At 42.9% G+C, this 23,052-nt stretch overlaps 1 protein-coding gene across 5 annotated transcripts; it reads left to right on the top strand.

Annotated features, from left to right (window-relative positions):
* Positions 1-1,927: 1,927 nt before the first annotated feature.
* Positions 1,928-19,036, top strand: ufl1 (UFM1-specific ligase 1). 5 transcript variants are annotated; one of them, XM_028040536.1, is made up of 19 exons: positions 1,928-2,145; positions 2,288-2,433; positions 4,033-4,061; positions 4,142-4,239; positions 5,415-5,529; positions 5,654-5,784; positions 5,951-6,009; positions 6,591-6,737; positions 12,583-12,761; positions 14,033-14,212; positions 14,298-14,424; positions 14,489-14,611; positions 15,593-15,713; positions 15,786-15,952; positions 17,276-17,406; positions 17,486-17,566; positions 18,186-18,271; positions 18,373-18,553; positions 18,641-19,036. In XM_028040536.1, the coding sequence occupies exons 1-19, from the start codon at positions 2,069-2,071 to the stop codon at positions 18,842-18,844; spliced, it is 2,382 nt and encodes a 793-aa protein (XP_027896337.1). In that variant the 5' UTR covers positions 1,928-2,068; the 3' UTR covers positions 18,845-19,036. The 5 variants fall into 5 exon arrangements, with proteins under 5 accessions (XP_027896337.1, XP_027896336.1, XP_027896335.1 ...); XM_028040535.1 differs by having other exon boundaries at positions 4,021-4,061; XM_028040534.1 differs by having other exon boundaries at positions 4,006-4,061; positions 12,583-12,758.
* Positions 19,037-23,052: the final 4,016 nt, after the last annotated feature.

The following is a 23,052-nucleotide window of genomic DNA, read 5'->3' as shown; positions in this document are numbered from 1 at the left end:
AATCACACTTCTCTCATCGGCTGGGTTCAGACCCCAAAGACAAAGATGAAGACAAAGACAAAGGCAAAGACAAAGAAGGAGAACTGGTGCCTTTTTTCCTGCCAGCACCAAGTCCTGTGTGACCTCAGCATCCATGCGGAGAGGAGGCTCATCAGACCTGCGGAGATCCTGGCCTTCATCGATCGGCGTCTTCCTCCTGCTGCAGCACCTTCTTCATCATCAAGCCAGGTCTGGGGTTCGAAACGCCAAACTCCGTCCGTCTCTCTCAAAGATTCCCTTTTTTAGTTCTCAGTATCAGCAGTAGGGAAAGATAGACTAGATGACTGATTTTACTTATTTGATTATTTCTGCTACTGAATTAAGCTGTACTGACCCTTGCAAAAATGCCTTACTAATAAAATATTTAGCATAAAGAAAATCTAAAAGATGTTGTGGACATTCAGTTAATGAGTCACCTTAAAGTTCTTTGATGGTTGTAAAATAGCTGTGATGTTTGATTCTGGAGAGGAAGAGGTGGAAAATGTTTTTAGGTTGCTGGTAGCCCAAATGTAAAACATCATCCTTGGGACTCGCCCGAGTCACTAAAACCTACCTGGTTCAATAACAAATGCAAGTTGTAAAATAGAGAACGAGCGACCGTTAACAGATGTGCTCTGTGAAACTAGTTGGCTGTAGGCTGCTCAGTCTGGCTAATTCACAGAGGGAAGAAGGGTGGGACACCTGGATGTAGGCCGTCAGATAACCAGGCGAATCGTTTCTCGAAACCAGCTTAAACAGAGTTTGCTTCAGTTCTGGACAGGGTAAATCCCAGCAGATTTAGGAAACTCAATTAACCCGTTAGAAGGAGAGCTGGTAGCACATCTCCCCTCTCAGAAGAGGAAGTACGAGAGTGAGAGAGTAGACACAGAAAGGAGGGGGGGGGGGGTATTGCGCAACAACAAGACCAAAAAAAGTTTTCTCAGCGAGAGAAGTGGAAAAGTGACAATATGTACATTTTCAGCACTACTCTCAATATTCAGCCTTATTAGCTTTGGAACAGCATAGAAATGCTGAGATGCAGTAGTTCTGGTGGTTTGAAGCTGGAACCAAGTCTAAATTTTGAGTTTCATGAGTTTTGAATGTTAGAGACCAAAAAAGCTATATCTCCGCGAGAGAAGTCCAAAAGTGACAATATGGGAATTTTCAGCTCTACATTAAGTTTTCAGCATTATTAGCTTTGAAACACCTTAGAAATGCTGAGAAGCCTTAGTTCTGGTTGTTTGAAGGTGGAACCAAATCTTAGTCTTTGTTTCATGAGAGCTGCAGATGTAAGGTTAAAAAAGCTTTATCTCAGCGAAAGAAGTGACAAATTAAGAAGTTTTTATTTCGCAGCTCGGCATTCAATTTTCTGTTTTATTTGCTATTTAACAGCTTAAAAATGATGAAAAACTGCAGTTCTGGTGGTTTAAAACTAGAACCACGTCTATATTTTGTGTTTCATGAGAGTTGCAACTGAGAGAGCAAATAAATAATAAATAAATGTACAGATTAAAAAATATTATTAGGAACAATGATGGCCATTACTTATTTAGTTATTTCATTTTGGTGAAAATTGCTCCCCCCCTTCCCTCTCCCCTCCCCTCCCCGCCACCAGAAGTTCACAGAAAGCTACAGAATTGGAGAACTGTGAACTTAGATGAAATAAATAAAAGACACAAGTTATAACAAATGCTTCAACTACTTCCTAAAGGTCAAGCTATCACAGATTTCATAAGAAAACAAAACGTTAGGCTGTGGGTAATCGCCCTCTTCATTTCCAGAGTGCAATTGTCCCATTTCCAAATAAGGTATGCCAGTGTCCTTCCCCGCCCCTCTCTGTTTGCAAATTCAGCAAGGTGTACTTGCTGAATTTGGCCCAATGTGTTTTTGTGGGGGCGGGATTGTACCTACAGGCTTGCCGTCCTACGTCACTGTATGTTGACGTGTTGCTTTGTAGCAGAGCTATTCTTCAGTTAGCAAACTCCTGTGGACAGGTGAGGTGAAGTGAAGCGCTGACAGCGGACTGTCCTCGTGCCTTGTTAGCGGAATAATGGCTGCAGATTGGGAGGAGATTCGCCGGCTGGCCGCGGACTTCCAGCGGGCTCAGTTTGCGGACACAGTACAGAGGTGAGACCGATAGCCCGAATGCTAACATGAGCTAACTCAGCTGGTTAAGGCAGCTCACTGTGGAGACTAGTTTGTTCATGTGAAGAAAACCTTAGTGGTGTTAGTTTTTAAAGTATCGATTGTGTCTCTAAACCGTTTCCAGGTTGTCGGAAAGGAACTGCATAGAAATCATCACAAAGCTGGTTCAGGACAGGAAGTTGGACGTGGTGCACACTCTGGATGGGAAGGAGTACATCACTCCAGCACAGATCAGCAGGGAAATCCGGGACGAGCTGTATGTCCATGGAGGTCGGTACAACATAAAAATACACTGCTCAAAAAAATAAAGGGAACACTCAAATAACACATCCTAGATCTGAATGAAAGAAATATTCTCATTGAATACTTTGTTCTGTACAAAGTTGAATGTGCTGACAACAAAATCACACAAAAATCATCAATGGAAATCAAATTTATTAACCAATGGAGGCCTGGATTTGGAGCCACACACAAAATTAAAGTGAAATAACACTACACGCTGATCCAACTTTAATGTAATGTCCTTAAAACAAGTCAAAATGAGGCTCAGTATTGTGTGTGGCCTCCACGTGCCTGTATGACCTCCCTACAACGCCTGGGCATGCTCCTGATGAGGTGGCGGATGGTCTCCTGAGGGATCTCCTCCCAGACCTGGACTAAAGCATCCGCCAACTCCTGGACAGTCTGTGGTGCAATGTGACATTGGTGGATGGAGACATGATGTCCCAGATGTGCTTAATCGGATTCAGGTCTGGGGAACAGGCTGGCCAGTCCATAGCTTCAATGCCTTCATCTTGCAGGAACTGCTGACACACTCCAGCCACATGAGGTCTAGCATTGTCCTGCATTAGGAGGAACCCAGGGCCAACCGCACCAGCATATGGTCTCACAAGGGCTCTGAGGATCTCATCTCGGTACCTAATGGCAGTCAGGCTACCTCTGGTGAGCACATGGAGGACTGTGCGGCCCTCCAAAGAAATGCCACCCCACACCATTACTGACCCACTGCCAAACCGGTCATGCTGAAGGATGTTGCAGGCAGCAGACTGCTCTCCACGGCGTCTCCAGACTCTGCCATGTCTGTCACATGTGCTCAGTGTGAACCTGCTTTCATCTGTGAAGAGCACAAGGCACCAGTGGCGAATTTGCCAATCCTGGTGTTCTCTGGATCTTGCACGGTGTTGGGCTGTGAGCACAACCCCCATCTGTGGACGTCAGGCCCTCATACCATCCTCATGGAGTCGGTTTCTAACCGTTTGTGCAGACACATGCACATTTGTGGCCTGCTGGAAGTCATTTTGCAGGGCTCTGGCAGTGCTCCTCCTGTTCCTTCTTGCACAAAGGCGGAGGTAGCGGTCCTGCTGCTGGGTTGTTGCCCTCCTACGGCCTCCTCCACGTCTCCTGGTAGCGCCTCCAGCCTCTGGACACTACGCTGACAGACACAGCAAACCTTCTTGCCACAGCTCGCATTGATGTGCCATCCTGGATGAGCTGCACTACCTGAGCCACTTGTGTGGGTTGTGGAGTCCGTCTCATGCTACCACGAGTGTGAAAGCACCACCAACATTCAAAACTGACCAAAACATCAGCCAGACAGCATAGGTACTGAGAAGTGGTTTGTGGTCCCAACTGCAGAACCACTCCTTTATTGAGTGTGTCTTGCTAATTGCCAATAATTTCCACCTGTTGTCTATTCCATTTGCACAACAGCAGGTGAAATTGATTGTCAATCAGTGTTGCTTCCTAAGTGGACAGTTTGATTTCACAGAAGTTTGATTTACTTGGAGTTATATTGTGTTGTTTAAGTGTTCCCTTTATTTTTTTGACCTGTTGAAACTGCAGATGGTTATATTTCAGTGTTTCCTGCAGGAAGAATCAACATTGTGGATCTGCAGCAGGTTTGTTCCCATTCAGTGACCTTCCATCTCCATTTGCTGAAGTTCTTGTTGAGATGTCCTTTAAATGATACTTCCTTTAGATCATCAACGTGGACTGGGTCCATGTGGAAAACAGAGCCAGCGACATTGCCAAGTCAGACAAAGGGGTCCAGCTAGTCCTGGGACAGCTCATTGATGAGTGAGTACAAGCAGAGGATGACTTCCATCCAATCAGCTTTCTGTTAGGAGATGATTAATTTATGTAATCAATTAACTCAAATTAATATGGTAAAGTTCTAGCCCTAATTGTTTGACTTTTTTTAAAGGTTTTATTGGCTGTAGTGGCCTTGATTTGAAAGTGGTAATGAGAGAGGGAGAAGACATGCAGCAAGGGTCAAAAGGCCGGGACTCGAACCTGTGACGGCCACGTCAAGGACTAAGACCTTTATATACGGGTTGTGCTTGCGTCACCACAGCACCCCCCTTATTTGACATTTTAAATTACTTTTTAAGATGCATAAATGGATTTTGTATCTCTATAGAATCCCTACATACTGTATGCTCAAATCTTGAGATTTGTTGAAGGTAAAATTCTGAATACAGTGAACCCTCGTTTTTCGCGGGAGTTGCGTTCCGAATAGAACCCTTGATAGGCGAAATCCGTGAAGTAGTTACCTTTTACCTTTGTTTTTTTACAATTATTATACAGCATAATTAAATACTCTACATTAAAACCAAAGAACAAAACCTGTTCTTTGGCTAAGCATTTTTTTAACAAAGAGAACACTTTCTTATAAATAACTACAGTAACATAATCATTGTAATCATCAATACGAAGTACAGTAGGAGAAATTGTGACACTGTTCCTCTGTCTGTGACGCTGCGGCCTGACTCCGCTCTCTAGTGTCCTTTTCTTCTGAAGCCTGTGGTGCAGGTGTGTTTTTTCGAGAGAAGAACATAGTTATCGGTAGTTGTTGACGCTCTTTTTTCTTCTGGGCAAAAATATTTGCCAAAATTTGCAAAGCTGTATATTTAAATACCGTAACGTTATTGACACACGGGTAGAGAAGAAGCACGGAGACTGTTTAGTCAATCAGGACTCAGAACACAATGCACTGTGAAAAAAAAAACTGCACAAACAAATCCGCGAAGCAGCGAGGTTGTGAAAGGTGAACCACGTTATTGCGAGGGTTCACTGTATTAAACAAGTCGCATGTAGTTTCCTTTCATTTCTAATAAAAATGTATGAAAAGTCTAATCTAATCCTGTTCTTATTCCCCTAGTTGGACACCTGGCTGACCTCCTAACTGATAATGAACCTGAGATGCAGAGGCTGCATGCATTGAGCTGTTTTCTGTATCCTGTGCTGTGCAGCGCCTACCTGAACCATCTGGCTGAGGAGGTGAACGACAAACTGCAGGAGGCCGGTTTGATCAGCATGGCAGAGCTGTGTAAAAGCTACGACCTCCCAGGAGACTTCCTAACTGAGGTGAGTCACCTCATGATTATCTACGCCTTGCCCCAGGTTCAGACATTCAGCCACAGTGGAGTTATTGCTGAGTCAAGCATTTGAGGGTAAAAAGCCCCATCAGGATTGTTTTTTCTCATTTCAGGAAGTGTTGAAACGCCTGGGAAAACTCATCGAGGGAGAAATGGACCAGTACAACAGAGGAGTGATCTTCACCAGAGCTTTTGTTGCACGTCACAAAGCCCGAATCAGAGGCCTGTTCAGCGGAATCACAAGGTACAACTAAATACTCCCATAACATGTTCCCTGTGCCGAACAGAGGCGGCTTATTGCCACAGAAACGGTGTGTGCACATCACACACATGTTTGGACTTATTGGATATCCAAACAAAGTTCTCAGAACTTTGTTTGGATATCAGTCTGGTGATGTTGTGCTCTGCAGACCAATACCCGTCAGCAGCATGATTGCAGTGTTTGGATTTCAGGAACACCTCCTGTACAGTAAGGAGACTTTACATTGATCATTTCATATCATTTAAGGGGGCAGTATTATGTATAATTTACTTTTTTGAGCTTTACTTCTTCTTGTATTGAAGTGTTGCTTTGATTATTTCATGTATGTTTGAGAAATCATTTAATCTCCTGTGGCAACCATTCAGCTGTGCAAAACCCTGGGTGGGCCTAGCCCCGTTTGCTCAGAGCAGTTTCCAAGCTTCTGAGCTAATACCGCACAGAGCAGCCCTCCTCTGGGACTTCCCCACTCAGCTCCTCCAGCAAAAACCAAACACCTGGTGAATCTGCTGAGTGCAATGCTGGGAAAAACATTGTTGAGGGTTTAATAGTGATGTTGTGATGACTTCCTGAAGGTGGAGTTTCAGGAAGAGCAGGAGGCCCAATTTCAAGACGTTAAATTACCAAGTCAAATTTCTTTGGTTGTGCTTAAAAGAAATTATAGCATTTCTATAACAAATGAAGGTAATTGAGCTACAAAATGGCAGTATGTGCCGGAAAAATACATAATACTCCCCCATTAAGTGGGTGTTTTGTTTTTGTGGGTCTTTATTTGTGCATTTTTGTCCCAGCCGTTTTGGAGGAGCTGGTGAACAGTGGACGTCTGAAGGGAAGCGTAGTGGGAGGACGACAGGACAAGGCTGTGTACATCCCTGACATCTACGCCAGAACACAGAACGCCTGGGTGGACTCCTTCCTCCAACAGAACGGATACCTAGGTCTTTGCTTTTATTACACTAGATCAGTGTTCAATCCTCCACCCTGCATCGCTTTCCCAAAATGCATGAGTCAAAAGGCTGACTTCCCACACTAGCAGTAACTCAGCTCTGCAGAAACCTGCTAGTAAGCCGAGGGGTTTTAAAAAAAGGAATACATCTAAAAGTTGCAGGGTGGCAGTTCTTGAGGACTGGGCTTCAGGATCCCAAGGCAAACATGGTTTGCTTCGGCTTTGATTTATGACATCAGCTGTTTGCAACAAGCGAAGGGGAAAAATATCTCTTTCTGTAGAACCTTGAAATATCTTTAAACTGGTCATCTTACCCTTTCATCACAGCATTCTGTGACTAGGGAAAAATTTATTATTTCCCATTTAGATTACAAGATTACCACTCTCTTCCATTCTCAACCCTCCATACTTCAGTTTTAAAATGTTCCTCCTTACAAGAGATTCTAAATGACCTAAGCATGTATATAGTCTTCCTCTCTCTCTCTCTCTCTCTTTAAAGGGAGATATTGCTCTCTCAATAGATAGATAGATAGATAGATAGATATTTATATATAGATATATATAAATATCTATATCTATATATATAGATATTATATATGTATGTACTGTATATGTATGTACATATACATACATATACAGACACATATACACATACATATATAGACACTGCCTGGCCAAAAAAAAAGTCGCCACCTGGATTTAACTAAGCAAATAGGTACAAGCCTCCTATTGGATAAGTACTGCATAGGCAATTATCTTTCAGCTGGCAACAAGTTATTTAACCCCAGCTGATGCAATGAGTAACTCCTCATTTCTTAAACAACCATGGCAAAAGACACATCCTGTGGTCGTGGAAAAGACGTTAGTCTGTTTAAGAAGGGTCAAATCATTGGCATGCAGAGAAAACATCTAAGGAGATTGCAGAAACTACTAGAATTGGGTTAAGAACTGTCCAACGCATCATTAAAAACTGGGAGGATGGTGGGGAACCATCGTCTTCCAGGAAGAAATGTGGTCAGAAACAAATCCTGAATGATCGTGATCGGCGATTACTTAAACGTTTGGTCAAATCAAATCGAAGAAAAACAACAGGAGAACTCAGGAGTATGTTTAATTGTGAACGCAAAAGCATTTCCACACGCACAATGCGAAGGGAACTCAAGGGGTTGGGATTGAACAGCTGTGTAGCCGTAAGAAAACCTCTAATCAGTAAGGCTAACCAGAAAAAAAGGCTTCAGTTTGCTAGGGCGCATAAAGATTGGACTCTGGAGGAATGGAAGAGGGTCATGTGGTCTGATGAGTCCAGATTTGCCCTGTTCCAGAGTGATGGGCGCATCAGGGTAAGAAGAGAGGCAGGTGAAGTGATGCACTCATCATGCCTAGTGCCTACTGTACAAGCCTGTGGGAGCAGTGCTATGATCTGGGGTTGCTGCAGTTGGTCAGGTCTAGGTTCAGTAACATTTTGTGCCCAAAGAATGAGGTCAGCTAGTCAGCTGTTTTGGAGGAGCTGGTGAACAGTGGATGTCTGAAGGGAAGCGTAGTGGGAGGACGACAGGACAAGGCAGGACAAGGCCCTGAATATACTGAATGACCAGGTTATTCCATCATTTTGTCTTCCCAAATCATATTCCAAGATGACAATGCCAGGATTCATCGGGCTCACATTGTGAAAGAGTGGTTCAGGGAGCATGAGACATCTTTTTCACACATGGATTGGCCACCACAGAGTCCAGACCTTAACCCCATTGAGAATCTTTGGGATGTGCTAGAGAAGGCACATCCCATCCCAGACTCTCCCATCATTAATACCAGATCTTGGTGAAAGATTAATGCAACACTGGATGGAAATAAATCTTGTGACACTGCAGAAGCTTATTGAAACAATGCCACAGCGAATGCGGGCTGTAATCAAAGCTAAAGGCGGTCCAACAAAATATTAGAGAGTGTGAGTATTTTTTGGTGGCGACTTTTTTTTTGGCCAGGCTGTGTACATACATACATACATACATACATACATACATACATACAGTGCTTTGCGGAAGTATTCGGCCCCCTTTTCAACCTTTTGCCGCTTTTCAGGCTTTAAACATAAAGATCTAAAATTTGTATGATTTTCTGTAGAATCAACAAGTGGAACACAATCGTGAGGTGGGACGAAGTTTATTGGATATTTTAAACTTTTTTAACAAATAAAAAACTGCAAAGTGGGGCGTGTAATATTATTCGACCCCATTACTTTCAGTGCAGCAAACTCACTCGAGAAGTTCAGTGAGGATCTCTGAATGATCCAATGTTGTCCTAAATGATTGATGATGATAAATAGAATTGACCTGTCCCCCCATATAAATTCACCTGCTCTCTGATAGTCTCAAGGTTGTGTTTAAAGCGCAGAGAGCATCATGAAGACCAAGGCACCAGGCAGGTCCCAGATACTGTTGTTGAGACGTTTAAAGCTGGATTTAGATACAAAAAGATTTCCCAAGTTTTAAACATCCCAAGGAGTACTGTGCAAGCGATCATATTGAAATGGAAGGAGTATCAGACCACTGCAAGACCCGGCCATCCCTCTAAACTTTCATCTCGAACAAAGAGAAGACTGATCAGAGATGCAGCCAAGAGGCCCATGATCACTCTGGATGAACTGCAGAGATCTACCAGCTGAGGTTGTCCATAGTACAACAATCAGTCATACACAGCACAAATCTGGTCTTTATGGAAAAGTGGCAAAAAGAAAGCCATTTCTCAAAGATATCCAGAAACGTTTTGTTTAAAGTTTGCCACAAGCCACCAGACATGTTGAAAAATGTGCTCTGGTCAGATGAAACCAAAATCAAACATTTTGGCCACAATGCAAAATAATATGTTTGCCGTAACAGCAACACAGCTCATTATCCCAATCACACCATCCCCACTGTCAAACATGGTGGTGGCAGCATCATGGTTTGGGCCTTTTCTTCAGCAGGGACAGGGAAGATTGTTAAAATTGATGGGAAGATGGATGGAGCCGAATACATTCTGGAAGAAAACCTGTTGGAGTCTGCAAAAGACTTTATTGGAGATTTATCTTCCTATTGGAAGATGTCTTATTAGACAGTGATCCCAAACATAAAACAAAATATACAATGGTATGGTTCACAAATAAACATATCTAGGAGTTAGAATGGCCAAGTCAAAGTCCAGACCTGAATCCAATTGAGAATCTGTGGAAAGAGTTGAAAACTGCTGTTCACATCGCTCTCCATCCAACCTCATTGTGCTTGAGCTGTTTTGCAAGGAAGAATGGGCAAGAATTTCAGTCTCTCCATGTGCAAAACTGATAGACATACCCCAAGCGACTTGCAGCTGTAATCCAAGCAAAAGGTGGCCCTACTAGCCCTATTAACCTCAAGGGGGCCGAATAATATTGCACGGCCCACTTTGCAGTTTTTTATTTGTTAAAATAGTTTAAAATAGCCAATAAATTTCATTCCACCTCACGATTGTGTCCCACTTATTGTTGATTCTTCAAAAAAATAAAAATTTTAGATCTGTATGTTTAAAGCCTGAAAAGCAGACATACACTGTTTGGTAAGAATGGCTTAATGGTTGCACTAAGAGGGTCTTAGTGTTGTCAATCACTCTGATTGACCAATTATGATAGCTGAGATGACTCTAGGACTACCGAGAGTAGGCAGAGGAGCCTGATTCTTTTACAATTTATCTGTCTCATATTATACAACATGGTGGCAATTTAAAAAAAATATGTTTTAAAAAAAAAAAGAAAACATTTTTGTAAAATTTACATACACTGCTCAAAAAAATAAAGGGAACACTCAAATAACACATCCTAGATCTGAATGAAAGAAATATTCTCGTTGAATACTTTGTTCTGTACAAAGTTGAATGTGCTGACAACAAAATCACACAAAAATCATCAATGGAAATCAAATTTATTAACCAATGGAGGCCTGGATTTGGAGCCACACACAAAATTAAAGTGAAATAACACTACACGCTGATCCAACTTTAATGTAATGTCCTTAAAACAAGTCAAAATGAGGCTCAGTATTGTGTGTGGCCTCCACGTGCCTGTATGACCTCCCTACAACGCCTGGGCATGCTCCTGATGAGGTGGCAGATGGTCTCCTGAGGGATCTCCTCCCAGACCTGGACTAAAGCATCCGCCAACTCCTGGACAGTCTGTGGTGCAACGTGACATTGGTGGATGGAGACATGATGTCCCAGATGTGCTCAATCGGATTCAGGTCTGGGGAACAGGCTGGCCAGTCCATAGCTTCAATGCCTTCATCTTGCAGGAACTGCAAGCCACATGAGGTCTAGCATTGTCCTGCATTAGGAGGAACCCAGGGCCAACCGCACCAGCATATGGTCTCACAAGGGCTCTGAGGATCTCATCTCGGTACCTAATGGCAGTCAGGCTACCTCTGGTGAGCACATGGAGGACTGTGCGGCCCTCCAAAGAAATGCCACCCCACACCATTACTGACCCACTGCCAAACCGGTCATGCTGAAGGATGTTGCAGGCAGCAGACTGCTCTCCACGGCGTCTCCAGACTCTGCCGTGGAGAGTCACATGTGCTCAGTGTGAACCTGCTTTCATCTGTGAAGAGCACAAGGCACCAGTGGCGAATTTGCCAATCCTGGTGTTCTCTGGATCCTGCACGGTGTTGGGCTGTGAGCACAACCCCCATCTGTGGACGTCAGGCCCTCATACCATCCTCATGGAGTCGGTTTCTAACCGTTTGTGCAGACACATGCACATTTGTGGCCTGCTGGAAGTCATTTTGCAGGGCTCTGGCAGTGCTCCTCCTGTTCCTTCTTGCACAAAGGCGGAGGTAGCGGTCCTGCTGCTGGGTTGTTGCCCTCCTACGGCCTCCTCCACGTCTCCTGGTGTACTGGCCTGTCTCCTGGTAGCGCCTCCAGCCTCTGGACACTACGCTGACAGACACAGCAAACCTTCTTGCCACAGCTCGCATTGATGTGCCATCCTGGATGAGCTGCACTACCTGAGCCACTTGTGTGGGTTGTGGAGTCCGTCTCATGCTACCACGAGTGTGAAAGCACCACCAACATTCAAAACTGACCAAAACATCAGCCAGACAGCATAGGTACTGAGAAGTGGTCTGTGGTCCCAACTGCAGAACCACTCCTTTATTGAGTGTGTCTTGCTAATTGCCAATAATTTCCACCTGTTGTCTATTCCATTTGCACAACAGCAGGTGAAATTGATTGTCAATCAGTGTTGCTTCCTAAGTGGACAGTTTGATTTCACAGAAGTTTGATTTACTTGGAGTTATATTGTGTTGTTTAAGTGTTCCCTTTATTTTTTTGAGCAGTGTACATACGTCTTTAAGAAAAAGACGGAATAATTGATTTGATTCTTATATCTCCAATTTTATTAACAACTCAACATTCATAAATATCAGTTTTGGGACGTTCACATTTTATGCTTCACTTTCATCAGCAGAATGTTCATTGAATTCACGGCCTCACCTCCAACTTACATCCTGTGTGCATGTGGTGGCTCGAGTCTAGAGCGAAATATGTAAACTATGCAAACCATAATTAACCATTAATTAACTTGTCATTAATGTTCATTGACTGATGAATGCTTGTAATGCATCTGAAATTATATTTTAATCATTAAAAATGATGTTTTAAGACCTGCTGCTGTCAGTAGATGACAAGGTTTTGCATCATTTGTGAAAAAAACAAAACAATTTCAGCTGCTTTTAACTTCCTTCTCTAGAACTATTCTACTCTTCCGCACCAGCTTCCTATGTTATGTATCTGCTGCTCTCTTCAGCTTGAAGCATCTTCTCCTTTTCTTTCTGCAGAGTTCGATGCGTTGCTCCGTCTCGGGATCCCTGACCCGTCCAGCTACATCAAGAAGCGCTTCAGATCCAGCAAGCTGCTATTCCTGCGCGCCACCTGCGTGGGTCAGGCTCTGGTGGACCAGGTGGAGGCCTCTGTGGAGGAAGCTGTTAACTCTGCCACGTGGACCGACCTCCAGGTGGTCAGCTCAGATCACCATGACGATCTCTTCACCCCCCCACCTAGCTCCAATTAGACGTGTGGATATACTCATATCCACACGGAGGGATGGATAAAGGAGAGATAGTGGGTTCCTCAGCTAGATTTGATTCAGTCTCTCCATGTCTCTCAAATAATATTCATTATTTGAATATTATAGACTGACAAGACTATACATGCAGTTGAAAAGGTGTCATTCAACTTATGCGCTTCAGACAACCAAAACAGATCAGAGTTTTTATTTTGCATTTTGACCAACATTTTATTTTTCAAATTCTAATAGAACGGTAAAATATAAAAGGAAATTTATCCTCAACCACATAAAGTTCACAAAACTCACATAAATGTTTTTCTTCTGGCAATCTTCCCACTTCACTCACCAGAGGCAGTGTACATGTTCTTAATGAGTACATAGAGACCTCTGTCTTTTTATGTTTAAAGTGGCAGTATTATGTAAAATCCACTTTTTGAGCTTTAAGTCATATTATAATGTTATTCAATGGGGTGGTGCTTTGATTCTTTCATGCATGTAAGAAATGTCCTTACAGCAACCATTTAGCTGTGGAAAAAATGCCTGGACCTAGCCCCATCTTTGAGATTCAGCTCCTCCTCCAGCTACAGTTTTCAAGTTGCTGAGCTTCCTCTTAATTGAGCAGCCCTCCACTGCGACTCCCCCACTCAGCTCCGCCAGACTAGCCAGCAGCAATTTGCAAACACCTGGTGGAACTCCACAGGTGCTGACTTCATTACTGTCCAGTAAAATGCTGGTAACAAAAATGCTGTTAAAGAGGAGCCATCTTGTGGTGACTTCCTGAAGGCATAGTTTCAGAAAGAGCAGGAGTCTTTAAATAGACAGAGGCCCAATTTCAAGGCGTTAAATTACCAAGTACTTTTAAGTCATATTTGATATATATAGCATTTTTTTAACAACCCAAGGTTGTTATATTTTTTCCTTCTACTCAGGAAGTGATAGTGCCATTTTACACCACCATGTGCTTGGAAAACACATAACCCTTTTAACTTTACAACCATCTTGGTTTGAAATGCTTAATCTGAATGTAAATTTTAAGTTTGGGTTTTCTGCCAATGTTCTGCCACCCCTCATCTGTATACATCTTGAACATACATTGTTTAATTAAATCACAGGATAGATTATCTCTATAAATATATTGCAAAGGGAAGAGCTAGAAATTCCTGCTCTGTGAATGTTTGGCCTTTTTCTAGTTCTCATTGGGCTTTCTGGTCATGTCCCAGTCGGTCCTGCCCAGCTGTCTTTCCATGGAGGACATGGGGATGCTCATCAACCAGGCCCTGAGGAACTCCAATGTGCAGTCGCAGGCCAGAGTTCTCGGGGGCACTGTGGTGGTCAGTGAGAAGTTCATCGGCATCTGCCAGGCACTATTTGAAGACGCTATGCAGCAGAAGGCTCAGAAGGTAGTTTCCTGTCCCTGAAATTCTCTGTGGAGAATTTCTGTGCTGAGCCAGCATGATTTCTGATTTCTGCTTCTGTGCTGCTCAGGAAGTGAAGAACAGCCCAGTGTTCCTGATAACGGAGGAGGACCTGAAGCAGGCGTCCGCTCTGGCCGAGAGCGTTGCTCTGTCCAAGAAGGAGAGAAAGGATGCCGAGCGCAGGAAGAAGGCTGCAGGTCCATCTACTTCAGTAGTGGCGGGATCTATGAGAGTGTTGGGCTCTAACTTATTGTCTTCCAGAGGGTAGCGGCAGCGCCAAGGCTGGTGGGGGGGGCAACGCCAGGGAGATCCGCATCCGCAAGACCAAGAAGAAGGGCAGGAGGGACGAGGACAGCGATGAGGAGACAGGAGCATCACAGCAGAGTATGCCGGCACCATTCTCTTTACCAGAATGTAACAGTAGCTGTATTTTCTCTACAAATATGTGCAAATTTTTGTCTATATTCTGCTCAAAAAACACAATTTCTCAATAATGGTGATTCCACTAAAGAATGAATTTAAGTGAAATAACCCATGAATAAGCTTGTTCACATAAGTCATTAAAAAAACAATGCAGCAGCTGATCTAAACAGTAACATGATATACGTATATTCTTAATTCAGCCATGGCACTAGCACTCATCTATTGGCCAATCAGAAGAGACACGCATCTCATTCAGGCGCTGGAGTGGCTGCGTATGCGTTTTTGGGTAAATTGCAGTCTGTGATTTTACAGAAGAGTTTTGGAGCCAACATTTTAGATTGACACAACAATGTGCAGCAAAAAACCCCCAACAATTATCCTCCTACAACTTCCTGTCACCTTCTGCCAGCCATCACTTCCAGCTGTTGATCACATGAGTGTTATGCAAAAAATGTATTTCCATTGTAGTTTTGTGAAATACTGTGAAATATTGATACAGCCAAAAATCCACCTCACCCTAGCGTAATGACTTTATCAAAAAAGTGTTTTTTTGTTTTTTTCCAAAATCACAGTGTTTCCATTTTACAAATTTAGATTGGTAATTTTAATTTAGCAATTCTACGTTTAATGGAAACATATCCTGCCCAAAACCCACTATTGCTTCTTCTTGAAATTTATTGCCGGTTGGTAAGAAACCTTGGTGGCATTACCACCACCAACCCTTAAGAAGTGTGGACCACATGACATAAAAACAAAACAAACAAAAAAAAAACTATTTCCGATTATACAACTTACAGTGTTTTAAAAAATCAATATAGCCTTATGCTTCCTGAATCCTTTTGCAGTAAACACACCCAACACCCTGGGCTGTTTTCCTTTCTGGGTGGCAGATTTAATGGGAGTTTTGCACTGAGGCTCATCAGTGTATTCTACTCTACCAAGGTCGCAACAGGCCAGCTGAGGCTCCCTTCATGGCCCAGGAGGAGATTGCTGCTATTCTGGAAGACAGACTAAACGACTGTCCTGAAGACATCCTGTCTGAGCTGGCCGAGTTGCTGGTCAGGTAACTTACCACATCTGGCTCAGCTCACTTTCCCCTCGCACAGCAGTCAGTGTCCTGTCTCTGTCTCTACAGGCCTCTAACCAAAGCATACCAGGAAGTCCTGAGGACCGTCTTCATGTCCTCCAACAGCTCGCCTTCAGCGGCCTGCAAGAAGAAGAGCATGAAGGATCTGCAGGAGGAGATCAGCAACCTGTACAACAACATACGGATGTTTGAGAGGGGCACCAAACTATTCTCAGGTCTGCCCCGCTGCACTGTTAGTCTTACATACAGCTGAATCAGTGCTGCCTGCATGCACATAATTTATCAGGTAGGAAATATGAAATGGAGTCTGTGATTTTACAGAAGAGTTTTGGAGCCAACATTTTAGCTCCAAATGTTGGCTTCAAATATATATATTTGACCACTGCCTGGCCAAAAAAAAAGTCGCCACCTGGATTTAACTAAGCAAATAGGTACAAGCCTCCTATTGGATAAGTACTGCATAGGCGATTATCTTTCAGCTGGCAACAAGTTATTTAACCCCAGCTGATGCAATGAGTAACTCCTCATTTAAGGTAAACAACCATGGCAAAAGACATCCTGTGGTCGTGGAAAAGACGTTAGTCTGTTTAAGAAGGGTCAAATCATTGGCATGCATCAAGCAGAGAAAACATCTAAGGAGATTGCAGAAACTACTAGAATTGGGTTAAGAACTGTCCAACGCATCATTAAAAATTGGAAGGATGGTGGGGAACCATCGTCTTCCAGGAAGAAATGTGGTCGGAAACAAATCCTGAATGATCGTGATCAGCGATTACTTAAACGTTTGGTCAAATCAAATCGAAGAAAAACAACAGCAGAACTCAGGAGTATGTTTAATTGTGAACGCAAAAGCATTTCCACACGCACAATGCGAAGGGAACTCAAGGGGTTGGGATTGAACAGCTGTGTAGCCGTAAGAAAACCTCTAATCAGTAAGGCTAACCAGAAAAAAAAGGCTTCAGTTTGCTAGGGAGCATAAAGATTGGACTCTGGAGGAATGGAAGAGGGTCATGTGGTCTGATGAGTCCAGATTTACCCTGTTCCAGAGTGATGGGCGCATCAGGGAGAAGTATTCTCCCTGTATTCAAGCACCAGTGTTCTGGTGCTTGAATTTCTTTTGAGAAAAATACACCTTTACAAACACCCAAAATATTGTTTCTGCTTTTTGACCACTGGCCTACCTTAAATCATGGTTTTAAACTTGTCCTGTGGTTTTTAACTGTTCGTGATCAAAAGTAATTCAGACAACAAACTTAGCATTGAAATAACCTTTTAGATATTTAAAATAACAAATGGCAAATATTTACCTTCCCAAAGTGTGCCTCAAATTCTGATCATTTGTTGGTTGGTTCAGATTCTAAAAAAACTGGTGAACTAGCCCTTTTCTTTGCTGAATTAGTACCATGTTTATTCCTGATTTGATAAGATGATCATTTTAAAGATCGAAGTTCTGTTTAGAATAAGTGTTTCAAAAATCTAGAAAATAGAAGCTTTGTGGAGTCAGCATCAGGTTCTAGTTCTGAATCTCCTTGGTACAGATGAAACTCAGATCCAGATCACCAAACACATCCTGAAGACCTTGTGCACTCATGTGACCAACATTCTGGTGAACTTCCTGGCTGCTGACCTGATGATGTCAGTCGACAACCCCAGCACCATCACCACCGAGGTCTGCTTCTAAGACTCTCACTGAAACCAGCCACAGTTCTGATGGGTCTGATGATTCTGACTGTCCTGTGTTGCTTCAGGTCAGAGTGAAGATTCTGGGCAAACTGTCAGAAGAGACCAGAGGTCCTCTCATGAAGCTGCACAACTGCCTCAATGGCAAGGTGAGCTGTTAACTGGAAGGTTCCCACCTCCTGAGGAAACCGTAGGTCAGTGGTTCCCAAAGTCGGTCCTCAAGGGCCGGCATCCTGCATGGTTTAGTTCTCTCCCTGTTTAACACACCTGGATCAAATGATGGCTCATTAGAAGGCCTACAGGGGTGGGCAATCCTGGTCGTCGAGGGCCAGTGTCCTGCAACTCACCTAGGGTGAACAAAGTCTCCGTGGTCCAAAACACTTGAATCCAATAGCTGAATCACCTCCATAATGAATGACCTCATTATTTGACTCAGGTGTGTTGAAGTAGAGACACATCTAAAAGTTTCAGGAGACCGGCCCTCGAGCCCTGGAGTTGCCCACCCCTGCAAGAAGAACATTGACTTCTTGAAATGTCACTGAAAAGGTCGATACTACTACCAGGCCAGTGTTTCTCAAATCCGGTCCTCACGTCCCCCTGCCCTGTTTCCCTTCTGCCACACACCAGAGTGAACCTCAGCCATTGGGCTGGAGCCCAATAGCTCCTGGAGCCCAATAGCCTCTTTATCTCTTTTGTTTCTTTTAGGTTGTAGCACTGGTTCTGAAAACTGATGTCCTGTAATCTGAAATCTCTTCCTGTTTATTCCAGACAATGGAAGACTTTCTGAGTAACTTGGAAGCCTCTGCAGAGGTCTGCGGCTTCATGCTCAAGAAAGGAGACAAGAAGAAGGAAAGGTAATAGGAGCAATGGGATCTGAACTGTATCTGGATGTTTTCACAAATATTATTAATGTATTATTATGTATTATTAATGTGTATTAATGTGCCGCATGTAGACAGGCTCAGTTCCTGCACCGCCAGGCCCTGACGGAGCAACTGAAGGAGGCGGAGGACCCAGCACTTGTGCTGCATCTGACCAGTGTGCTGCTGTTCCAGGCCTCTACCCACTGCATGCTGCATGCGCCGGGCCGCTGCGTCCCACAAGTTATCGGCATACTGACGGGCCGCATCCCACCGGTATGTCACTACACAGTGACCTGTGCCCACCCCTGTAGGCACTGGGTATCCACAAATACCCAGCAGCTGATGTGTGTTTGTTTCCAGGAGCAGCAGCAACTGCTGTCTGCCTACCAGGGTCTGGTGGTGAAGCAGCTGGTGTGTCAGAACCAGAGCAGAAAGCAGGAGGAGGAAGATGGTGATGAGGAGGAGGAGGAAGCCAGGAAGGTCCGCGCACAGCTGCTTACCCTAACACCCCAGGTGAAGCAGCTGGTGCTATCCCAGAGGAAGACATCTGTCAACGAGGACTGAAGGAAAAAAAAACCCTCCTCCTTCCTGCTCCTGCTTCAATAGACAGTAATCCTGCTAAGTTATAAATGTGGGAATCATTTCAAATCATGAAGTGAAATTCCTCTGTGGAATGAGTCCAGTAAACACAACATTAGCATGGAAGTCCTCGGTGAAGTGATGATTTTCATAATAAAACTGCTTTTTATTTCCTCATGTGATCAGTTCATTTCCCCTCAGTGAATCATTTCTCAGCAGGCTGAGCCAAACCACAGGAATTGCTGACATTACAAAAAGCATGCAGCAGGAGCAGAGACTGAACAGCTGAAGAGATATAATGAACCGCTGCACAACTACCACACTGCAGATGCGTCTAAATCATAGGTGTCAAATCGATTTAGTATTGCCTGCGGGCCAAATATTTCCCGCAATGTAATACATTACATTACATTGCAATTACAACTATAATTATATTTGGCCCGCCAGGCAATACTACTAGAGCTGGCTCGCCATTATCAGTGTCAGTGGTCCCCAACCTTTTTATCGCGGCAGACCGGTCAAGACGGCTGGGGGAGACGGGCTTCTGCATGTTGGTGTGTTCATCTGGCTTAATTTTACATTTTTTGCCCCGATTTTCTTCTTAGAACCTTAGATCCCCCCTTAGAATCTTAGAACCTTCCAAGTTCTAAGATTGTCGCTCCGATCTAAAATTGGGCATATTCAACCGGATCATCTTGGTCCGATTATCGGTGTGGGGTCTGGGAGCGAGAACGCAGAATGTGACAGGTTTTCAGAAAGCGCGGTGATGTAAGCACAGAGAGGAATCCCAAACAGCTGACATGGCGCAAAGAGAGTCCGGTGGACATCCGAGACAAAATGTGGAAACAGCATGAATGTTTATTCTGCATTTTGCTCAAGAAATATCAACAGAAATTATATGGAAAGGAACTGGAGCGAAACTGGTACCGCAGTTGATAACAGTTGGTATCTATCCATCATTAACGTGACATAAATAGATTATAGCGATAAGGCTATAATTCGCTAGAGTCGCTGACTCTAGCTAGCTTAAAATGAGTCCACAAATTATCGCAATTGCTTCCACATAGTCATCCGTGTTTGTTTACTCTAAATTCACGTATGGTATGTTGGGGTTTTATGGATTTTCTTCTGGAATCGGGATGTTTGAGTGAAATCGGTGAAACCGATCTTACCTGTTCTACTTTAATCGGCTCGTTTGTGGTCACAGAGGTTTGGAAAATCGGCCAACAATTCTTAAATCGCGCCGTGTGAACTAGACCCAAGACTCACAAGTTCTACTCCTCTCGTCTCGACCACTGCCCTAATTCTCGCTGACTTTGGTCTCTATTTACACATCCCTTCAAAATAAGATACAAATGCGCAACAAAAACAAACATTTTATTTTAATGAACATTTTAACTCACGATAATGACAAATTAATGGAAGCCCTAAGCTTGTTTCTCCGCAAGGAGACAGTCCCATCTGGGAGTAATGACACCCGAAGGTCTCTACGTGGCGAAGCAGTTTGAAGGCTTCATTGCCTCATTAGCGAGCCAGTCGCCGTAGAGCGGGCTTGTAATGTGGGAATCACCTACCGGGATAAATCCATTCTCCTGTCCCTTCTCTGGGCTCCCTTCGCAAAGAAACTTTCCACAGACATCTGGGGCCTCATTTATAAAAGAGTTTTCACACTAAAACTTGGCATACGAACAAATTTAGAAAAGTGCGGCGCACAAACAAATCCGGATGTATAAAGCCTTATTTTCTTTCATTTCTGTGCGTGTTAGATTATTTGTCTGAGGCGGTTCAGTTTCATTGTTTCATTGTTTACATTTAAACAATAAAATATTAAAATCATGAAAAAACATCGGGTTTGATGATTTTTGGTCTAAATAACTCTGAATGTAGTCAGATTTCAATGTATTTAAATGAGTTTTGACACTTTGTAGTTTGTCACAGAAAAAGTGTATTGCCGCACACGCCGGGGAAAAAGTGCCTATATTTACGCATACTTTGACGCAAAGTTCATTTTTAAACATGCCGATTTGTGCGTAAAATATGGCGCAGCAAATTTTTTGTGCGTATGCATGAGGCCCCTGAGCTTACTCATTTTGCTCGCTGTGGGCTCGATGTTGGCGCGCAAGACGTAACCAAATGCAGCTTCTCATCATTGCTTATTTACACACAGACTCATAACTACATAATTTAAGTAATTTAAGTGATATATGTATGATAGATATATATCATACATATATCACTTAAATTACTTTATTGTTCATTTGTTAATTATCTACTTAATTTTTTAGTGTAGTGGATTTCTTCATCTGGGACCAGAGTACAAATTTTGTACCACAAACAAGGTGGTATGACAATATACCTAATCCTTGAATATACAGTACAGACCAAAAGTTTGGACACACCTTCTCATTGAAATCAATGAGAAGGTGTGTCCAAACTTTTGGTCTGTACTGAATCTGTATTCAGAATCTGTATTAGTCTGTACCAAAGGTTTGGACACACAGTTGTGTCCAAACTTTTGGTCTGTACTGTATATTAAAGGATTAGTGTGTTTCATGAACATGACCATAACATGTTCAGGACCAGAACATGAAACACAATGTTCTGGTCCTGGAGAACTTTGAGTACTTGAGTACTGCAAGTCATTGACTTCTTAGATATATACTTTTTAAACCAATTTTAAATACTTTTTATAGTTCGGACCAATTGGAATGTTTGTGAGAATTGAAATAATTTTTGTAAAGTGCCTCAAGAAATAAATAAACTAAATATAATTTTATTCTTTTATAAGTCTTGCATAAGACCACAGAGTTGTGGTGTGGTCTTTTTGAGTCTGTTTTTGAGTCTAATTACACAGATTAGACTGGAGATTGGAGGGCAAAAAAACTTTTACATTCCTTTATTCCTTTTACATTATCCATAGCCGTGCTGCCACTTTGCTCTGTTAAGTACTGGTTATATGTACTAGGTAGGTTTTCTCATTTAATCATGGAGGATCAGAGTGCGTTGCTCATCTCTGTATTCCTAAAGAAACAAACAAAAACCAACCAACAGAATAATATGAACGCATGTGAGAAGTGGAGATCGTTTGCAGATTTATTTTATATGTGAATCATCTTCTGAGAGTAGGTGGCTCTATTTTTGAACCACTCAGCCTTTTTAAATTTAAATTCCTCAGACATTTTTCACTGGGTATCAAAGAAGAAACAGAAGAGACAAGTAAAAACAGAGAAACTGGCTTCTGACAGGAAATACTTGTTTCCATGGCAATCTTGAGCATGTGCTCCTTCATATGATGACCTCACAGATGCAAAGCCCTGCTCAGTACTGCCTCCTCCTCCTACATGGATGTGGCGTGTCTGCCTCCACACTAAACATCCTGCAGTCACACGGGAAGCTGGGCTTTGTGTTGGCAAAACAGTGTCGCCTGTTATCACGGAATTTAACTACATTACACTGAATTAACATCTGAAGCTTTTTCTTCCTAATACATTTCCTAATGTAGAACACATTGTTCTATATAAAACCATTTCGCTCAGCTTTTCTGTTCCCTATAATTTCTTGGATTGCTCTCATTCCTTTGATGATAAACTGGAAATCATAGTCAATTATTACAGGAATATCTATTATTTTTTATTTGTCAAGGGACATAACCATACAAAATTGTATTAAAAGATTCAGAGTTTTATTGTCATACCATTTTGAAATGTTGCTTGTGGTGCGAAATTTGAACTCAGGTCCCAGATTAACAAGTCTAAATAATAAATAATGGTGTTCTCTATTCTACACATTTATACCATGTGTAAATAAATCAATACATTTTTAAAACGTAAGAATTAAGTGCAGCTTGAGTTCAGGACTCTAGAGTTCGGCTGCAGGTTTCTCAGCCTGGTGACTGGATGCTTCTCAGGGAAGGGACTGGAACAGACTGTGTGCAGGATAAGTGCAGGTGATGTGGAACTCCTGCATCCTAAAGTGTTGAGGTCTGTTGAGGTGTTGAGGTCTAAAGATTGAAGCCTCCTTCCTCCTCGAGAGATGGAAGGAAGAGCGATCCTTCCTTCCATCCAGGGTGGACCCTGGATTGCGGGCCTCCTTTTCACTCTGCTGACCATCCTTGGTTATATAACCAAGGATGGAAATTAAAAATTTTCTCCACCAGCCACAGTGGCTGGTAGAGAAATTTTCTACCGGCCACT

Source organism: Xiphophorus couchianus, chromosome 15 (assembly GCF_001444195.1).
Source record: "Xiphophorus couchianus chromosome 15, X_couchianus-1.0, whole genome shotgun sequence".
Taxonomy (NCBI): Eukaryota; Metazoa; Chordata; class Actinopteri; order Cyprinodontiformes; family Poeciliidae; genus Xiphophorus; species Xiphophorus couchianus.
This window is presented reverse-complemented; position numbering and strand designations above follow the sequence as displayed.

Bases quoted from the DNA above. Each gene is read 5' to 3' on its own strand.
- ufl1 (XM_028040533.1), top strand. From the start codon at position 2,069: ATGGCTGCAGATTGGGAGGAGATTCGCCGGCTGGCCGCGGACTTCCAG. The intron at 2,146-2,287 runs GTGAGACCGATA...AACCGTTTCCAG, and splicing joins TTTGCGGACACAGTACAGAG to GTTGTCGGAAAGGAACTGCA. The intron at 15,714-15,785 runs GTAACTTACCAC...CTGTCTCTACAG, and splicing joins CTGGCCGAGTTGCTGGTCAG to GCCTCTAACCAAAGCATACC.